Here is a 21,112-nt window from a genome sequence, read left to right as displayed (position 1 = left end):
CTCTGTCTTTTTTCGTTCCTCATATTCAAAAGCTTTCAGTTTTCTAATAATCTTTGCTTATTGCAATCGCTTTCTTTAACTCCCACCAAAGGTTTCAGTGGAATTCTTATAGACCTTTGCCTCAGATCATTGTCCTGCTCAAAGTTCAGTGAGCTTCGGTCTACACACTGAGGGCATTGTATTCTTTTTCACTATGGTGTGGTACTTCAAAGAATCCCACAGCCAGTATCACATGTTTACCAGTTCATCCGGCAGCAAAGCACCTCCACAGCAGGACAGACCTCCTTCCAAGCCTGATCCCAGTTCAGTCAGATCTCTCCATAAAACAGACTCACCGGATTCTATCCTCTTGATCCACATTTTTTAGTGTGATGAGGTTTCTAGACATGAAGTCACTATAGGCTTTACACTGTTTTTTAACCAAACTGATAGAATTTCGTACTTGAAAGTAATTAATAACGGCAATTTTAAGTATATTTTAGTATATTTACCAACTGTTATTCTACAAAACTGATCAAACCTTGCACATTCTACATTGTCAGACAAACTTCTAACCCTTATATAAACAGCACAATTGAATAATTTGCATTGCAAGTGTAATATAGTCAGTCATTTAAACTAAATTATGATCATGTTACCTCATACCAGGAGACTTTCTAGGTTTAACTGTTGCTGTCCCTCTTATGATCCTAAAATTTTTGTCATGATTTTTGCTTAAACAGACTTCTTCTTAGTGATCAGAGTGTTTTCAGATTTCATTAATTAAGTTGTTGAATAGAATGTTATATAGTTATCAGTCAAATCAAAAGCAGGGTCCCAAACATGCTGACCTCTGGACTCGTAGGTCAGTATTTTTTTTTTGTTTATTCATTTATTTCTACTCATTAAGTTAATCACTGCGTAGTTTGTACTCTTACTGACTTTATTACTTTCACCAGTCATTGTTGCTTAAAGTCAAGGTATTTTTTACCGTGCAAGCTCTTTGGTTTGCCGACCCATTACTTCCAACATTACAAAACAGTCACAAAGTTATAGTAAACTGCAGTTATTCTTAAAAAGAACAAAATGAAAGCAAAATTCCATGTAGCTTAATGAATAGAATAGAATAGAATAGAATAGAATAGAATAGAATAGAATAGAATAGAATAGAATACATTATTGATCTTAAGGGGAAATTCTGTTCGTCTTAGTTTGTAGTATTTGCTCTATTTTAAGTGTAATTTTAGACTTTTTTTTTTGCACCTGAACATATTACTCCTTGCATTTTCTAGCTTTGTCCTTTTCAGGCTTTCTCTGTCTCTTGGCACATTCTGCCTGCCATACTCTTATCAAGATATAGTTTTCCTTTTTCTATGCTCTTTTACCCGTTACAAAGAAGCTTTCAGGTAGAAAATTACCTCTTCGACCCAGTGTCTCAGTATTATAAAGATGCTATCATAAGAAGCCATATTTTGGTGAAGCAGAGCTGTAATGCTGGGGCAAGTAAAAAAAAACAAACAACCAGAAAGTGCAAAAAAATGAAATGTAGCTCTTCAGATCCACTCCATGTGCTGTATGCTCACAGAATAAATGCAATTTGGGACATCACTGACTTTCCTGAAAATGAGTTTCTATTAAACAATAGATGCATATGAACATATATTTTAGGAAATGCACAGACACATTCCTGATTTCCCCACTATCCTCAGGCTATGTGCTCCTGACATCCAGACATAGAGTGTGCTGAGACTGTGCGTGGGAAACGATTAAAATTCCAGAGGGTTCTGATTCAAAACTGAGACCTGTCCTGAATTTCTCTTCTCCGGTGGATGGGAAACATATCAGCACATACAGTAGGTGTGTGGTGTCCAAATTGGAACAACAGACTGTAGGCAGATTGCAGGTGGGTTTTCTATTGATACAAATCACAATTTACACATTGATGCACACCAAGCATATTAGTCTAAATAGAAATGGAAGTGGTATCTTTAATTTCTTCATTAATTTGAAAACTTAGGTATTTGAGGGAGTATTTAACTATGGAGTTCTTTGAAAATCTCTTTTTCATTAAAGACCTAGCCAAGAAGGTGCATCATTTTAGACAACATTATTACAATATAATATAAAATCAGGCATGAACACAACTGACACAGGATAAAAGTAGAGCACAATAACAAAGCAGCCAAGGGCCTGAAGATACACAAAACAAAATCCCGCTTTTGGAATAGCAGTTACACTCTTTAGTTACACATCTTTTGATCTCTCCCAGGGAGACAAAATCACTAAGCGTGCTCTGAAGGTTATTCCAGAACCAAAGCACAAAATAGAAGTTCCTTTTACCAATTTCAGAGCAATTTCTGGGCAGCCTGTAGAGAGCAAGAATTCTAACATCTATTGACAAGTGCTAGAAAACAACACAGGTAAGATGGGTGTATACCTAGTATTTGCAAATTAAAATATGCCCTAGACCTAATGAAGGTCAAAAAGTTTTCCAACATGAACTGCCATTTTAAGGTCTTGCCACAGCTGGATTCAAGTCCACACTTTAACTCGGCCACTCCAAAACTTTAAATTTGTTCTTTTTGAGCCCCTCAGAGGTGGACCTGCTTGTGTGTTTTGGGTCATTGTCTTGCTGCATAACACATTTGTGTTGAGCTTTAGGTCATGAACTGATGACAGATATTTTCCGGGAGGGTTTTCTGATAGAGAACATCAAATATGACAAGTCGTCCAGGTCCTCAGACCATCACACTGCCACCACCATGTTCCACTGTTGGTATGATCTTCTTCTTGTGGAATGCACTATTAGCTTTACACTAGATGTAACGGACTCATGTCTTTCAAAAAATTCCACTTTGACTCATCAGTCCACAAGATGTTTTCCCAAAAGTCTTGGGGCTCATCTAGATATTTTTTTGTGATGTGAATACAGTTTTCATGAATGCCTGCCACGCTAATGATTTTTCCATGTTTTAACCCAGAAATTACAAATCATGCATTTTTTTTTACCTCGTCAGATTTTCCAAATTATATAACACTGCATTTTCCAGAGCTTTTCAAATTTTACAGTTCAGCTCATTAACGAAGACGGCACCCAGCTTGCACATGCAGTTGGCAAATTCTCTTAGGTGGCAGGGAAACCTAAGACAAATAAACCTACTAGATAATTTCAATGTGACAATGAATGCTTGACAATAATCCCCTAAAAATATTGCTTAGACAGTCCATTCTGACATTGATTTTGTGGCTCTTTCAAGCTGAAAGCACTGCTTACTATGCCAGAGTCTTGTCTTTCTCATTGGACAACAACTTTCTGGATAGTGTCTAATTTAGAGACTTCATCATGCATGAATTAATTAAGTATTTAAACCACCATTTGGTAGTATCTTGTGAATGCTTTATTAACATATTGTCACAGAACAGATCAGAGACTCAAGTGAGAGACATTGGAGACAGACCAGCTTATCAAAAAAAATTAATGAATTTATTTACAATAAATGTTTATACAGAATGTGCAGGAAGTAATAGAAGTGCAGGAAGTGATGTGAGCCTAAAACAGATGTTAGCACTCGACTGGCAGCTAAATTATACAAGCAAGACAATTACAAATACAAACCTAGACAAACTTATTCTTATGAAAGCTGATACTATTTTAGAGGGGCGGAAAACTAACAACAACTTGGTTACACCAAGCTAGGAAAGTGAGCCATAACACATATGCTATTATAAAACATTACCCCCTCCCTCAGCTGCCAGGACAAACTGACAGCATACATTATGTTGACAAAAATATTGGGACAGCCCTCCAAATAATTGAATCCCAGTGTTTCAATCACTTCCATGGCCACAGGTGTATAAAATCAAGTACCTAGGCATGCAGACTGCTTCTACAAGTATTTGTAAAAGAATGACTCACTCTCAGGAGCAAATTCAAGCTTGGTATCATGAAAAGTTGCTACCTGTGAAATAAATCAGTAGGTCAGCAGATGTTGAGGTGCACAGTGCACAAAAATCACCAACTTTCTGTAGAATCAATAGCTGCAGACCTCCAAACATCATGTGGCCTCCAGGTCAGCTCAAGGTCTCATGGAATTGGTTTCCATGGCTGAGCAGCTGCAGCCAGGTCTTACATCAGTAAGTGCCATGCAAAGGGTAGGATGCAATAGTGTAAAGAGACCACAACTGGTCTCTAGAGCAGTGGAGATGTGTTCTCTGGAGTGACGAATCATACTTCTCTGTCTGGCAATCTGATGGATGAGTCTAGGTTTGGCCAGGAGAACGGTACTTACCTGAATGCATTGTACCAAGTGTAAAGTTTGGTGGAGAGGGTATTATGGTGCAGGGTTGTTCTTCAGGGGTTTGGCCCCTTAGTTTCAGTGAAAGGAACTCTTGATGCTTCAGCATACCAAGACATTTTGGACAATTTCATGCTCCTAATTTTGTGGTAACAGTTCCAATATGACTGCGCACCAGTGCAATAAATACATGGATGAGCGAGTTTGTTGTGGAGGAACTTTCCTGGCCTGCACAGAGTCCTGACTTCAACCCGATAGAACATCTTTAGGATGAATTAGAGCAGAGACTGACAGCCAGGCCTTCTCATCCAGCACCAGTGCCTGACCTCACAAACGCACTTCTGGAAGAATGGTGAAAAATGCCCATCAACACACTCCTAGAACTTATGGAAAGCCTCCCCAGAAAAGTTACACCCTAGAATGGGATGTCATTAAAGTTCATGTGGATGTAAAGGCAGACATTCCAATATTTTTGGCAACGTAGTGTGTACACACAGTATATACAGTGGTGGAAAAAAGTTTTCAGACACCCTTAAAATTTTACACAATCTCAAATATTATCATATAATACTTTTAAAATCTTTTTTGTGTTTCAAAAAGTGTGGCTGCATTAGACAGACACAAACAAATCCAAATTATAGATTTTTTTATTTATTGTTTACAAGACAAACTAACAAAACTAAATTCTACCAAAATGACTCAATATTGTGTGCAGGATAAAACAGCAGAAATCTGAAATATATCTGCCTCCACAGACAAATATTCATTCATTCAAAAATGCAAATTTTTTTGACATCTGGAAATAGTTGATATATATATATATATATATATATATATATATATATATATATATATATATATATATATAAACGACAAACATATTTACTGCGTATACCATTGTTAATAAATACTTTCAGAAATAGTATGATTTTGTGTGGTTTGATCTGCCTTACATAAGAGGTACAGTATATAACATTGATTGAAAAATGACCCATGTAGTTAGGTATAAAATCTAGCCAGCCGGGTTACCCTCTGTAAAGAGGTGCATTCTAGTGTCTTATGCACTATGGTAAATGGGACAGATGTTGCTCATACTGGAGGTGAAGTGTTTATTTTGACAAGCTGTACAGTGATGTGCTGCTTGTTAGATTTAAAGGCTAAAAGGTGTGGTCCGGTGATATTGTTTATTTGTCCTAAAATCACATTTCATGTTGCATTTCAGCTATTTCGAGAAATTAATCAACCTTTTTTCTTGAACAAGAAGAATTTGAATGTAAATTTTGAAAGTTTGTTGACTTTAAGCACATTCAACAAAAAAATCTAATTTTTAGCCTCAGACCACTTAAGAACTTAGAAACACAAGTTGTTCTGACACCTTGCTGCACAGAACCTGAGGGACTCAATGGCACATATATAGGCTTCAGTTAAGTCGCATCAACAGCAGGGGAACTTTAATTAGTTTTATTCATTTTAAATGATTTACAACATTCTGAAAGCTCATTGATGCAGTGACTGTTTACTGTGGGGTAAATGTAGCCAAGCTGAAACATGCACACACTGCTCATTAAAAAAACTCATTAAAGAACTCCTGTCTCTGTTATGGAGTCCATACTTAAACAGAAACATCCATCCATTATCTACGCACCACTTAATCCTCTGTAGGGTTGTGGGGGCTGGAGTCTATCCCAGCTGACTTAGGGCGAAGGCAGGGGACACCCTGGACAGGTCATCAGTCTATTGCAGGGCTACACATAGAGACAGCCAAGCACACTCACATTCACACCTACAGTTTAGAATTGGTATGTTTTTGGACTGTGGGAGGAAGCCTGATCACCTGGTCAGAACCCACACAGGTACAGGGAAAAGATGCAAACTCCACGCAGAAAGGTCCCGGGCCCACAGCCTCTAGCTGTGAGGCTAACCACAGGGACGCCATGCCACCCTAAGCAGAGACAGTTCATAGATCGACTACCGATAGTATGCATGATCAAATTACCGTTAAATCATATTTTAAAAATTTAACTAGTCACATTTGATGAAGTCAGAAAATTAAAATTACTGTAGTTTTCTAATGACCTGAACACTAAAATAGTCACTTGCACAGCAGATCTCCAAACTTAGAGTAATACAAGTTGAAATAAAAATACTTACGAGAGTTAGCCTTTGCAAACAAAGTATAAAAAATAACACATTGCGAGTAACCACTAAACTTTCTTGTAGTCCTTCATTTTCACTCTACCCACAGGCATTTACTTTAGCTTCAGGTGCACTTTAACTTTAACAGTGAGGTGAATAAAAACAGTATGAGCTCTGAACAAGTCAGCTGGATTTATTACAGTAACACAGGACTCTGCTACTAAACCCCCAACCTACCCAACTCCACATCAACTTCTCCTCAACCCCCTCTCCCAGACACACATCTAAACCCCCTTCCCTCGAACTTTTCTCGTGTAGAAGCATAAGTCTCCATTTCACCGACCTGGCTTTGTTTTCATAGCAAACCTAGAGGCCCTCTTCCTTCACACTAACCTCTACAGCTTTCCCTACTTCCTCGTCCCACTCTGAGACTTATTAGGATGGAGGAGAGCATTGTTGTTTTTAATGCAGCCACAGTCCTTTTGTGAAGGACCAGGTATCCTCTTTCTGGCCTGGGGTTGTGTTGTTAATGTAGGATGCCAGATATGTGGAAAAAGACAGATGTTCTAGATATTTTTTATATATTTACCTCAAGTTCAATCAAAGAAGATTTACTTGGGGATCAACAAGTTCTTTACAGACACACATTCACTAAAATTCATAGGTAAAATAACATCAGGCAAATTGAAGAAATTATTCACAAATGGAAATAAATTTGTGTGCATGAGCGTGCATGCGTGTGTGTGTGTGTGTGTGCAGGCAAATGGCAGAGTACCAAACTATGTCCATGAACAGGGCTTATGAAAACCATATGACATACTCTGAAAAAGAAAGAAATGCAAAGTTTTCTACTCCTCCCCCACTCTGACCCCCCACACCCCACACTCCCACACACACACACAGACACACACACACACACACACACACACACACACACACACACACACACCTTCCAAAAACATACAAGTCTTTCCCTCAGTTCCCTCTGTCTCTCCCTTTCTGCCCACCCTCCTTCTTGCTATATGTCCCTCCTTCCAACCCCCCCGTTCCCTTTTCCCATTTCTCTCCTCCCTCCCTGCTCTCTGAAATCTTTTGACAATCTGCACACACTCAACTCCAGCACAGATCTGCTTCAACGAGAGGAGTGAAGAGCACTCACAAGGCAGCGATATATAAATATATATCCACATATTTATTTATATAAACACAGCTCAAATGAAGGGAGAAAAATTCAGATAGGCAACAGAAACGGGCCAAGAAAGAAGTCAAAGTTAACAGGAAGTTTCAAAGGCAAGAAGATAAAAGTGTGGAGAGAGTCAGGGCTCCAAGCTAAGCGTGGAGATATATATTTTGTTCAAAAAAAGAATGGGCTCCCTGGTGAGGAGTGCTGCTGCTGTTCTCTTAACCTCTCTGCTGGCTTTATTTTTTGGATTTTCTGCAGTCTGGGGCCAGGACCTGAGAGACAGGGATGCACTATGTAACGCAGACGGTTGTTTTGTGGTTTACTTTCAACGAAAAACCTTCCTGGACTCATGGAAAGCCTGCAAAGACAAAGATGGCAACCTAGCTACCATCAAAACCATGGAAGATGCCACCACAATTGAAACTCTCTTCTCCACTCTAGACTTGCGCCACTCGCGTACCAAGATCCAAGTATGGATTGGCCTGCAGCGCCAGCCTCGCCAATGTACTACCACACGTCCACTTAGGGGTTTCTCTTGGACTACTGGTGACCAGGACACCGAGTATACCAACTGGCAGAAAGAGGACTCGCCTAGTATGTGTTCAGTGCCTCGCTGTGTGGTTATGGGCTACAGCACTCAGGAGCGGAACAATAACTTCAAGTGGCTCGATGGTTCCTGTTCAGTCCCTGTAGATGGGTATCTATGCCATTATGCTTACAAAGGAATGTGTCATGCCTTGTGGAGTGAAGGGGGAGGCAATGCCCTCTACACCACACCATTTAACCTTATCAGCACACTGCTAACCCATGTACCCTTTGGATCTGTTGCTAGTGTGCCCTGCCCCACAGGCACCAAGGAGGAACAGTCAGTTTTGTGTATGCTGAGAGAAGATGGCTCAGTGGGTTGGTCAAGAAATCCCCCCCTCTGCTCAGATCCTTCCATATCACACAACTGGTGTGACCAGGATAATGGTGGATGTGAGCATTTTTGCAGGACAGCTGGTGGTCACTTTTACTGTGAATGCGCTGATGGATATCAACTAGGAGATGATGGGCAGAGCTGTGAGGTATCTGATGTTTGTCAAGGGGCCCCCTGTGAGTTCGAGTGCCTGCCCCTTTCAGACGGCTACCGTTGTGCCTGTCCTGATGGATACATGCTTGCACCCGATGAACGTGGTTGTCTCGATGTAGATGAGTGCCTCCAGAGTCCTTGTGAACAGCTCTGTGAGAATGCTCCTGGGACATTTGAATGTCGGTGTCGGGAGGGTTATCATCTAGATGTAGAGGGTGGCTGTGAGGATATAGATGAGTGTATGAATGACCCATGTGAACATGCTTGCGAGAACACTCCAGGCTCTCATATCTGCCACTGTCATCTGGGTTTTTCCCAAGTTCCTGAGGACCCCAGCCGGTGCCAAGATACTGATGAGTGTCAGATTCCTGGGACCTGCGAGCAGATGTGTGTGAATTATGACGGTGGATTTGAGTGCTACTGTGAGGAAGGCTATGAACTCATGTCTAATCATTACTCTTGTCAGAAGAGGGGAGAAGGAGACAGTCAATCTGCTGTCACCCCTCCATTCCCTTGGGTCACCCACCATCCTGGACCTGTATGGGATCCCTTGGACTATGATTGGAACCCAGAGCAGAGTCACACTGGTTGGCCTTCAGAAGAGGAGCAATCTCTAGACTGGCTGACCGATCCACCCAAAGTTTTGAATTCTGATGTAATTTGGGTCACTAGTGCCCCGCAGGAGGAAGTGCCCTTTGATTCAGCACTGGACCCTCTGACACAGGGAGCTGAGAAAGATGGAGAAGACATAGATGAGGCTGAATGGTTGGAGTGGGAACAGAGATCTCAGTCTCTGTCGACAACCATCTACACAAAGGTTCCACCCACCACTAGCTCCACCACTACTCCAGACTGGTACACAGATGACGAAGAGGAAATTACTACACCTCTTCCCTCCCTTTCCACTTCTACAATCAATGAAGGTGCCTGGAATTGGTGGGAGGGTATCGCTACTTCCAGCATGAATCCAGAAAATCCAGTGGATTCAGTCACAGACCACAACATGCCTACAGATTCCAGCTACCACAATAAGACAGAAGAAGAACAACCGTACCCCCCTAGAGAAAGCTCTACGTTCCCAAAGGAGGAGTTAGGGGAGGAGGGAAATGACAATGTGGAAATCACACACTCTCAGGGTCTGGCGGTTCCCACCCAGCCTACTGCTTCCCAGCCACCCCTGAGTGAAGGTGGAGGGAATGGTGACAGCCTGGATTCCTTCCAGGAAGACAGGGGGCAGAAACAGAGCAGCACCTGGCTGCTAGTGGGCCTTCTTGTGCCCATCTGCATCTTCATTGTGGTGATGGTGGCATTGGGGATTGTCTACTGCACGCGGTGTGCTGTTCAGCCACGCAACAAGAATGCCACTGACTGTTACCATTGGATTTCTGGGGCTCATGATAAACAGGGAGCTCCTAACCCCTCAGCTGGGGTCAAGACCCATGTTTAAACAGAGAAGAGAGAGACTGACATAAACATAAAAAAACTCTGTTTCAGAAAGAGTGAATAATGACCCAGGTAATCATCAAGTTAAATGTTTTACCCTCTCCAACTGGGAGCTCCCGACTCTTGGAACACTTTTGACTATTGCTGTTATCAAATGACAGGAGTTGAGAAAAGACAATGAAAACCACTGATCTTGTAAGGAATGGGGTTTCCTTGTGGTACAAACTGCTTTGATGTTGCATACACTGACCATACAGCACAATATCTGTTTGCTTCATGATTGCACTAGATTACATAGTTCATAAAATATTACATTTCTCATTAATAATGTCAAAAACATTTGCTAATTATTGATAATGTGTGTCTTCATTTATTAATTTCAGCCTTTCACAGCTGGAGTCAGATCCTAGTAAGAGTGTTGAAAATCATTGTACTGAAATCAGCATTTTTGAAGTAAACTTGACTGAGGTGTTTTTCCAGCAAAATCCTTATGCTCAATTAATTTCAATAGCATATCACTGTAGATAACCGTCACTGTTGACTGTTATAAAGGGATTCAGAGGTGTGATTAGTTCTCATCAACATTGTAAAATGTTGAAAGAAGACAGTAAGCAATTATCCCTTCAAGAGAAAAGGCATTAAGCAATTTCCATGATAATGCTGGGCAAACTATCATTGAAAATAACTGTGTTGGAGCAGAATTGTAAAGAAGACACCAAAACCTTCTTTGTATGTACTGGTTGTTTCGTATTTATATTTCTTTTATACTTGCCATCAGGTGTTTGCTTTTAGAAAATGTAATGCAAAAGAGTTCAATGACAAAGCCTTTTTATGGATTCCATAAACCCAGTGATATGCAAAGGAATGTCTGCCTGCACATGGAATCTTTCCCCCACCCATGTCCAATTTAAGAGCACTATTTCTTTCTTTTTTTTTTTTGAAAAGAGGTTAAAGTGCAGATGTTCACACCATATAGGGAATGGTTGTAGGTCATTGTACTTGTCATTGATCTTGTCTGTGAAGTGGTCATCGGTCTCCTCTTGGAACCAAAATTGACTAGCCCACTCCAGAAATGTTTTATGGCTTTGTTGGATCAAATCCAGCTGTGGGCAGACTACTGCTATTGCAGATTTAGCTTCACACACTCAGCAATTTAAAAAGGCAATCAGATCTCAACGATTTCAGATCACAGATTAAAAGAATATACACACAGAGTAGAAAGATAACTCTTTTTGGAGATGTGCTAAATGGAGGCAGTATACATTTTACAGCCCAAAGAAAATACAAATAAACAGCTTTATAGATAAATGGTGATTAATGGCCATTCCAAATTTAAACATGAAATGTGTCTATTTTGTTTTTTGATTAACTGTGAACTATTGGGAAACATCTGATTTTTTTTTTTTTTTTATGTGACATGTAAAGAACTTGTGAATTAAAAATTATGACAAGGGTTGAGTGTGAAAGTTTATTATTGATCTTAGAAATAGTAATTTGGCAAAGCTATATGTTAACTCATAGACCACTCACGAGCTTGAAAAGAGAGCTTTCGACCACAGTTTTTTGTTAGTTGTCATGGAGATAGTTCAGTTACTGTCACATGACCTTAGATTTAAACTGTCATCTGTTTAGATTAGTACAATGAAATACATTGGAAAGCTCAGAGAAAAGCTACTATATAGTCCATGAATTAAAAATAGTAAAACACCTGACAAGGTATTTCATGTATGACACTAATGTGTTCATTCATGTGCTTGTTTGATGACATCACTGCCCTAATCTGTTGAAGGATATCGCACCATATAAAGATATTCTTATAACGCTTCTTTTAGAGGCTGTAAAGCGGTGGTGAATGAAGAATCACCTTCTTAGATAAGTGGAGGAATGAATGTGGGTGCAGGAAACGGGGAGGAGGGATACTAAGGATACTGTAATTACAAAAATGACTATGATCCTCAGTGGGCCCTTTGTTTATAGAAGGGATTTTTACAGAAAATACATCAGGATACTTGAGTCCCCACTGGCAGTAAAGAAGCATTGTGATTGTATTGACTAATGGAATGTGCTGATCAAAACCAGGTTCTGGCTCTGTGAGTGGCTCTCAGAGGGGGTCTCTCTCTCTCTCTCTCTCTCTCTCTCTCTCTGTCTCTCTCTCTCTCTCTGTCTCGTTGTCTCTCTCCCCCTCTGACCTGTTTTCAACATTGTCATGTCGTCTCCAGCTCTTTGTATACAGACACAATCCAGTCACCAGTGAGCAGGGCTGCGCTCATCTCTTTGGTAACCCTCTCAAAAACTTAAATGTATTACTTATACAATATTTTGACTTCAGTTTATGTAGATTATAAACAAAACTGGTCTTATTCTGGTGGGCTTGTCCATTATAGTAGTGTATTAATAATAACACTGTGCTCAAGAAGTTTTGAGAACATGACGCCATCACTGAGATGAAGTCCAGTGGGCAAACAAAGAGAGTAACAAACCCCACATTTGCCAAACACATTGTGAGAAATTCAAGTTGAAGGCTCCAACTATACAAACTGTCTACTGTCACTAAACTCAGAAATTTTAAGGCAATAAACCTGAAGTGATCTTTGGCAGAATTATTAAGTTAATTTTTCAAGTCAAGCTGAGGTACTGTAACTTATGTTTTTTAAACTTTTGTTATTTTTTCTAAATTAGAGGAATGTTATTTTACACCATCGTAACCCAAACATTGTACTTCTGTTAATCAACTCTTAGTTTAAAGTACTTTAAATCTATGTGATATATCCAAATGAAGTTCTACTCTACCCTCATTTAAGTTAGTTTTATTTAATTTTTTGACAAAAGAGCTATTCAATACAATACAAAAACAAAAGTTTCCAAACTTCTGAATGAAAGGGAGCAGAAAGAAGAATATGCTGATGTAATCTGCCGCTTTATAAGAAACAATCAGTTTACAATGAACATTAAAAACAAACAACAAACAAAAATGACTTTAAAGTCTTAGAGGTCTGCACAGCCACTCTCACTCATATCAGAGTTTTCTCTCATAACAAACACTATGATACTCTGACTTCATTTCCTTGTATTTTAATAATATGCTGGTTTTAATTACATTTTAAAACATGCGTGTGATTTAGAATATTTTGATTCCTCTTGTAGATCATTCCATAAATTGACCCCTTTTACAGAAATGCAACATTTCAATAACTTGGTCCTAAATCTTGGTTTTATGAAGATCTCTGTTCCTTTTCAGTTCTACTTACTTTCTCTTTTTGCAAATCTGTTCTGGACATCGACTGGTAAAGTTTCTTTATGAGCTCTATGTATAATTTGCAGAATACTATAATCTACTATGTTGTGAAATTTCAACAATTTTAACTGAAAGAATAATGGGTTTGTTGGATCTCTATACTTTTTCAACTGATTATTCTTATGGCTCTTTTCTGTAAAATGAATTGACTGGATGTTTGTCTTACAGGCATTTCCCCAAACTTCAACACAGTGGGTGAGATATGGAACAATCAGAGAATTATAGAACATGTACAATGCTTTATTATCCAACAAATCCTTTACTTTGTATACTACAGCAATTGTTTTTGATGTTTTCACTTCTGTATAATTTATATGTGATTTCTAATTCAAATTAAACAGGGGCTATAATCCCAGAAACAGCGACCATTGGTTCAAGTCCAACCCACGGCCATTTGCTGCATGTCCTTCCCCTACTCTTCTCCCTACATTTCCTGTCTCTCTCTTCATTGTCTACTAAAATAAAGGCTAAAAAAGCCAAAAAAATCTTTAAAAAAAAACCCCAACAAATTTCAAAATTCTCTTCAACCATGACACCGTTTCCCTCACTCTATTAATTTCAATACCATCTATATTAACTGAACAATCAATGTCTTTCCCTCTGATGCTAAATACTACTATTACTAAATACCATAAAGTTTGTTTTTCCCAGATTTAGTGCCAATCTATTAACATCAAACCATGCTTTTATTTTTTTAAAATTCTTCTTTGACCACATCCAACACTTGTGTTAAATTTTCCACAGAATAAAACAAAGTGGTATAATCTGCAAAGAGAATACATTTGAGCAATTTAGATACACAAATAGAACCTATGATATATAAAACAGTTAGTTTTGGTCCAAGCTGTGCATTCTTGTTCTGACTCACTTCAACAGACTGACCAGACCATCACTGCTGCACCATCAACGATGCGCACGCAAGTAACTTTCAGTCACTGAAACTTGGTGCAACTTTCCTAAAATCTCTCTTATCACAAAGATACATTTCACCACTTAACAAACTGGCATTACCATCAAATTTACGGCTGGGCTGTGCTGCCCAGTAGTGCCATTGTAGGTTACTTAAAGGCCCCCTTTATCACGAGACAGATACAATAGGGAGTCTTTTTCATCCAATACTTTATTTTCAATTTTTTCATTTTTTGAACAAAAGAAACAAGAACAAAGTGAACAGGCTCTACACAGTCAATAGACATACAATATCTAAAAGAAAAGATTGCCAGTGCTACATTATGGTGCTGCTGAAAGGTGTGTGAGTGTATGTGACAAGTGGAGGGATAAGAGGTCCACCAGCTAAGTCTCTTAGCTTTTAACCTCGCCAAGGTGCGCGAGGATTGGGTCCCAGATGTCAGAGAATTTTTGCGCCATGTTGGTCCGTATGAATCTGAGTTTTTCCATTTGTAGGGTATGAATCATGTCAGTCATCCATCTCAGAAAGGAAGGAGGAGAGGGTGACTTCCACTCCTTAAGAATGAGTCTTTTGGCCATTATTATGCTGAGCAACAGTGACTGCTGCATTGTAGTGGGGAGTCTCTGAGTGAGTTGAGAGCAGTCGAAAATTGCAAGTATAGAGTCCAATAGGAGGAACTGTTTATAGGCCTTGGAGTACCAGTCAAATATTTTGTACCAGAATCCAGACAGTGAGGGACAATGCCAGAAAGCAAGAGACAAAGTGCACTCTGATGCACCTGTCGCAAGCTGGTGAAACGGAGGGGTATCTTGTGCAGTCATTGCTTTGAGTAGTGGAAATGGTGGACAACCTTGAATTGAATCAGCTGGTGTCTGCTGTTGACTGAGCACGTCTGGATTGCAGACAGAGGCTGGAGGCTACAGAATCACAGTCGAATAGGTGTACAAGCTTGGAGATGAGATGCCTGGAGTGAGGAGAGCTCCTCAGAAGGGAGTGCCATAGTCTTGGATGGCTGTTATTCTATATAAAATTTGAGAACAACTTTCTAAAGAACAATTCATGCCCTCAAGGTCTGTCTGAAAAGGAACATAGCATGAAAATTTTGTCATCCACCTAAACTGAGAAGGGTCTGCACGTGACTCACTGCAAACATCTGAGTGCATCCCAAATGTATGACCAAGTTACGGCAGGTGCAGAGGCCCAAGAGCAGGGAAATGAGACAGCAGACAAGTGACTTAAATGAAACAAGATTTATTTGCACAAAGGAAAAACCAAAAACTACAATTGGAACTCTAAACCAGAAACAGAAGTCACTAACAATACGCAGTCGGCGTAACAAAACAATACTTCTTGGAGGAGGGCGTAAACACTATACACAGAACAGTAACCCACGTTTAATTCCTCCAAGCAGGTAAAATACTAAACAAAACTACTACTCTCCACACAAAATACCTAAACTCTATCCCTGAATCCCACTACACTAGCAGGAATACCAATTAAACAAAACAACAATGCTCTATTGTCTGATGCTGCTTGGAACGAGAACCTTACTGAACAGTCTCTCTCTCTGGTATGGGGTTAGAACCCAGGATTCCTGTCCAAGCTGTGGCAGCAGCCAGAGTCCTCCTTAGCTTAGCAAGACTTCTTGGAGAAAGCCCCGGTCCTTGTAGAGTCTGGAAGCCTCTGCCAGGTGGCTTTCAAACCAGAAGAGACGGTAACAGAAACAGGCAGGAGTCAATACCGCACAGAGAAAACAGGGTTAGACGCAGAGCTGGGGAATGCAGTGGCTCAGACAGATCTGATAGCAACACTAACTGTGAGTTAGGGGACGGTCCAGCACCAACTGACGAGACGAGGCACTCTTTATAGTGAGCCCAGCCAGCCTGATGAGCAACTCCCACCTGCACCCGATCAGCTGATTGGAAATCAGCCACACCTGCTGCCCACCACTGCCACACACCTAGAGAGAGAGAAACAACAGGGCAGAGGAGGAGAGAGTACTGCCACTTAATCACAGCCTCTGGCTGTGACAGTGACAGACCATGTGGACTGCCCATGTTGCAAGCATGACAACTGCAAATGTGTTGGGATAATAAAGTGTGCTGAAGAAATGCTATGTTGTGGGAGAGATTTCTGGTCATCCACACTTTAATAATTCATTATTAAAGAGCAGAATTAAGTTTCTGCCAGACTTTGGAAGGACATTGATTTCTACATACTCTCCAGTGATGAAGTCTAAGCACAGTAGAAAGTTTTAATTGCTATAGCCTGTAAAGCGTATAACATCACAGTCAACCTTTCAGAAACGTCTGCAAGAGCCTTTGTGTGTTTTTTTTTCCTGTGTTCAGTATGAGGAGCAATGCAACTGTCTAGGTGAAGACAGATACCGACTATTGTACTATGAATAGAACTGAATGCACGTCTACTGTCTGCTTTCAAAGTCTCCAGCAGCCATGTGGAAACCATGAACTGGCTTTCATTTGCAAAAAAGTTTGTAGAAGTGGGAGTGTATATGTTTAAATACAGTGTCGCAAACAGGTATACATTGGCATCCATCTTTCAGGAATTCAGGTATGGGACAAGATAGGATGGGATGTAAAAAGAGGTAGAGACAATAAGATTTTTCCATCTCAAATCAGCAAATTTTAAGAACAGTTTACAACCATTCCTGCTTTGGCTGGTGTGCTTTGTGAAATTTTATGCTCGATATATCATACATTTTCCAAGATTATTAAAAACAAACAAAGAAAAAAACAAAAAGAACTTGCTTACTCTTAAGCACAAAATTGCAAAATGAAACTTTCCTCATACACATGACTGGAAGCCAGATCAATACTGGGAGCACATTCTTTGGTCAGATGAGACCCAGATCTTCTTGTTTGCCTCAGATGATGTTTGGCATGGACCTGATCAGGACTACCACAATCTACATCGATCAACAACATTACGACTACTGACAGGTGACGTGAATAACATTGATCTTATGTGGTGTTTTGGTGGAAAACCTTGAAATTTGGCATCTGTGTTGAGACATCCAAATAAACATTGTCCCAGAGTAAGCACACTCATTCATGCAAATGGCAGTCACTGGCCTACCCCCACAGGAAAATGCACCCCACCACATCACGAAAACATCAAACAATCAGAAACATCTTGAGGAACATCATAATCGCCCAAGATGTTGACTTGACCTCCAAACTTCGTAGATCCAAGCATCAACATGATGCAGTGGCACAAGTTTAATTCCCAGAGGACCCACTGCACAACCCAGAGTGCCCAGAGGATCTACTGCCAACGTCCTGGTGCCAGACCCTGTAGGACACCCTGAGATGTCCTCTGGTCCAGGACCAATGGTTCAGAACATTTTTGACAGGATAAGGGGGACCAACACAATAATAGGCAAGTGGTCATAATGTTATGCCTGACTGGTGTATGCACTGTATATTCTCAAAATGAGTCATTTAGGTGGGAGTGTAATAATATAGTGAAGCAAGAGTGCAAAATATGCTGTCGAGATGACATTTATCAGTGGCACCATGGATGTAACAACACCACTGAATATAGCAAAATACTGGCTGACAAGATGACTCCCAATCTGCACAAGCTTTGCACAGGAGGATTTTTCCAGTGTGATGACAATCGAAAGCACACTGCCAAAGTCACATAACAGTTTCTCAAGAACAATAAAGTGAAAATATGACCTAACCAGGTATGTTGTCTGACTTAAGTCCAACAGAACCTTTGGGGTATTTTAAAGAGAAATGAAAACCAGCACAACCCTTATAGCAAGAGCAGCTGGAATTTTTTTTTTCTGAAGAATGAAAGAATGTCTCAGAAATTTCCTTCTAAGTTTGTCACAGAAAAATAAAGGATTCAGTAAAAAAAAGATGAACTAACTTTGGTTGAATTTTGTGCCTACTGTGGGACCTGTATTTTGATAACGTAAATTTAAACTGCTAGCTTATTTATTTTACAAGAGAGCATACGCCCCACAGTTTAACGCAGGAAAAAATGCAAGTACTCACTTGCTCTTGTGCACTGTAAAGTGCCTCCTTTCAACATATGGTCAGTAGCCTTCATCTCTACACTGATACTGGAGAAATATATTACTAAACAGCTTTGTCTGAGATGCATGAATCAAGAGAATTGTGTCTGTATTACATTTTGAAATTAAAAAAGGTGAAAAAAGATGATACTCCATAGCAGATAAGAATTAGATTACTTTACATCTTTGTCATTCTCGCGTCTGGTTGACCACAAAAACATGGTAGACATCAGCAGCAGGGAAACAATATCCACTCATGGGTTAATATCCTCTGTCTCCACCTGCTTTTTATCTTGATGTTACGCAGCAGAGACAAGCCATCAGCAGTGGAATAGTCTTATAATCCAAAATGAATGTGTACCTGCTGCTGAGATTCACAAATATTCTCTCCATCCCCAACCTCTCTCTGACTGGACATTAGTGATTCTCTTTCATGAATCAAAAGCAAAGAAATATGAAGCCCTTCAACAAGTCGGCTCACTCCCTCATGTATTTATTTTCTTTCCAGCTTTTTCTGCAGTTCCAAAAACAAATCAGCTATCATTAGTTTAATAAATGACTGTAGATTAATGAGATGTGTGTGCACTCAGGCTTGTTAACAGGCTATTGATACCAATTCATCAGCCATGCCTGTGTTTTTGCCTCCATCAAACAAACATCCAATTCCTGTTATGTGCAGTGAGTATTTTCAGCACAGCTGACGACTTGCTCAGTTACCTGTTTTATTATTCATGCATTTAATTTCTGAACCTGCCCCATCCATAACATTCACCAGCTAATTCCTAACTGTGGCACTCTGTTTGCAGATTTATCTGGGGTATTGTAAAATGGGTTTATCTGAGCTTTTAGTTTTATTGTTTTCACTGAACACATTTGACTACTGTGGCTGGTAACAAACAAACAGCAAGGAAAATCATATGTTCAAGAACATGACAGAAGTTCAGTTGCTTTATAGAGAAGCTCCTAGAATTAGCATGGCCTGTTTGAGAATCTACAGAAACATTTTTAGAATTTTTTTTTTTTTTTAATATACGTGTTGGAGCAGATTCCGTGACTATCAATCAATTTAAAAGGTTATCAAACATTATTACTCTGCCAAGGAATGAGGCAGAGTTATGTGATAGTCAGCGTTGGTTTGTCTGTCACTCTATCTGTTTGTCTGTCTGTTAACAACATTAATCAAAAATTCACTAACTGATTTGAACAAAATTTTCAGGTAAGGTAAGAAATGACACAGGGACCAATTGATTTGATTTTGGCAATGATGCCGCTTATAGGCTGGATCCACGGATTTGTTAAAGTTTTCTGTATCATTGCAAGATAGTGTCACAGCGTCACTGTAACTATAACAACAAGTGAACACTATGTCAGCTGCCTGCTACGCTGCCTGATCATGATTGCAATTCTACTACCGCTGCGGACTTAACGGGACCTCTCCATCGGAAATGATACAAGGTCAACAGTTGATTAAATTGTGGGGGTGTTTCTGAATCCCATCAATTCCCGCTGCCCGCTCCATATTTAGGTCATGTGATTCAGTATCCGTACATAACGTTCACATGCATAACAAACGCCTGTGCTCAGGGCAAGTTCATTTTGTTAGTAAGTACATCTATTAACTATCTAACTATTGCCTGGCCACATTCTATGTTGCTGTGATTTCTGATCATAATTAACTAATAAACAAATGCTGCATTTCTAAAACAAGAAACACACTCAGAGAGTGCAGTACTCCATCAAGGCTGCTCAGTTGTATGATTTCTGATGGATGAAATCTTTAATAAAAAATTACCTTGCACTGAGCACGGGGGTGTACATTCTCCAGTTTTTCGTGAAGTTGTCTACACATGCTTCTTGTGTGTCTTTGCGATTTGTAACATAAATGTTGTGCATAATGGCTTAACAGCAAAAACATGTCGGCCTCTTCGGAGACAGTCGTGATCATCCGTTGCCATGGTAAGAAAACACTGAGCGCATTCACTGTCACTAATGTCCAATCTTGTGCAAATGGTACATATCGCATGATTAGCGTTGGACTGTGAGACTGTGGTTGGTATGTCTGAATGAAGCCATAAGGAATCTTCACGGAATAAAATCCAAATCATAATTAGAAAGCTTTATTGTCATTGTACCAAACTGTATAATCAGTGCTGTGCAACACCCTAAAAAAAAAACACTACCAAAATGGTCAGATCTAAGAAACTAACAGTCTTGATGGCGCTGAGATGGTGGCAGTAGGAAGATGGTGTTCAATAGAGTTCAGCTAAGTGATGACTCTTGGAAAGAAGCTGTTTTTCAGCCTGGAGGTGCAGGCTTTAATGGCTCTGTTGCATCTTCCAGATGGTAGCAGAGAGAGGAGCTGGTGGGGGATGGGTTCCATCTTCCAGGATATTGCTAGCTCTGCAGAGGCAGTACATTTTGAGGATGTGATTAAGTGTCCTCAAAAAGTAGTTGCTGCTGTTTTTATCAGTGCAGTGGTGTTGGTTGACCATGTGCTGTTCCATAAGATGTGGGTACCTGGGAACTTAAAGGAGGAGACCCTCTCCACCTCCTCCCCTTTTATAGTTAGTGGGGAGAGGTCATACTTGTGCTTCTGGGAGTCAGGGATGCTCTCTTGTCTTTTTGATTTTCATTGCAAAATTGTTGTCTGTACATCATCTTGTCAGACTGAAGAATTAATCCCTGCAGGCTGACTCATCAGTGTTTGTAATGAGACCAACTACTGTTGTGTCGTCTGCAAATTTAATAATTGTG

At 39.9% G+C, this 21,112-nt stretch overlaps 1 protein-coding gene across 1 annotated transcript; it reads left to right on the top strand.

Moving 5' to 3' along the window:
• Window positions 1–7,509: 7,509 nt before the first annotated feature.
• cd248a (CD248 molecule, endosialin a) lies at window positions 7,510–11,561 on the top strand. The gene has a single exon (XM_023263630.3). The coding sequence runs from the start codon at window positions 7,776–7,778 to the stop codon at window positions 10,110–10,112; it is 2,337 nt and encodes a 778-aa protein (XP_023119398.1). The 5' UTR covers window positions 7,510–7,775; the 3' UTR covers window positions 10,113–11,561.
• The last annotated feature ends 9,551 nt before the right edge of the window (window positions 11,562–21,112 follow it).

The sequence above is a fragment of the Amphiprion ocellaris genome, chromosome 23, assembly GCF_022539595.1.
Source record: "Amphiprion ocellaris isolate individual 3 ecotype Okinawa chromosome 23, ASM2253959v1, whole genome shotgun sequence".
Taxonomy (NCBI): Eukaryota; Metazoa; Chordata; class Actinopteri; family Pomacentridae; genus Amphiprion; species Amphiprion ocellaris.
Note: the sequence above shows the minus strand (reverse complement) of the source record. Positions and strands in the feature narration are given on the sequence as shown.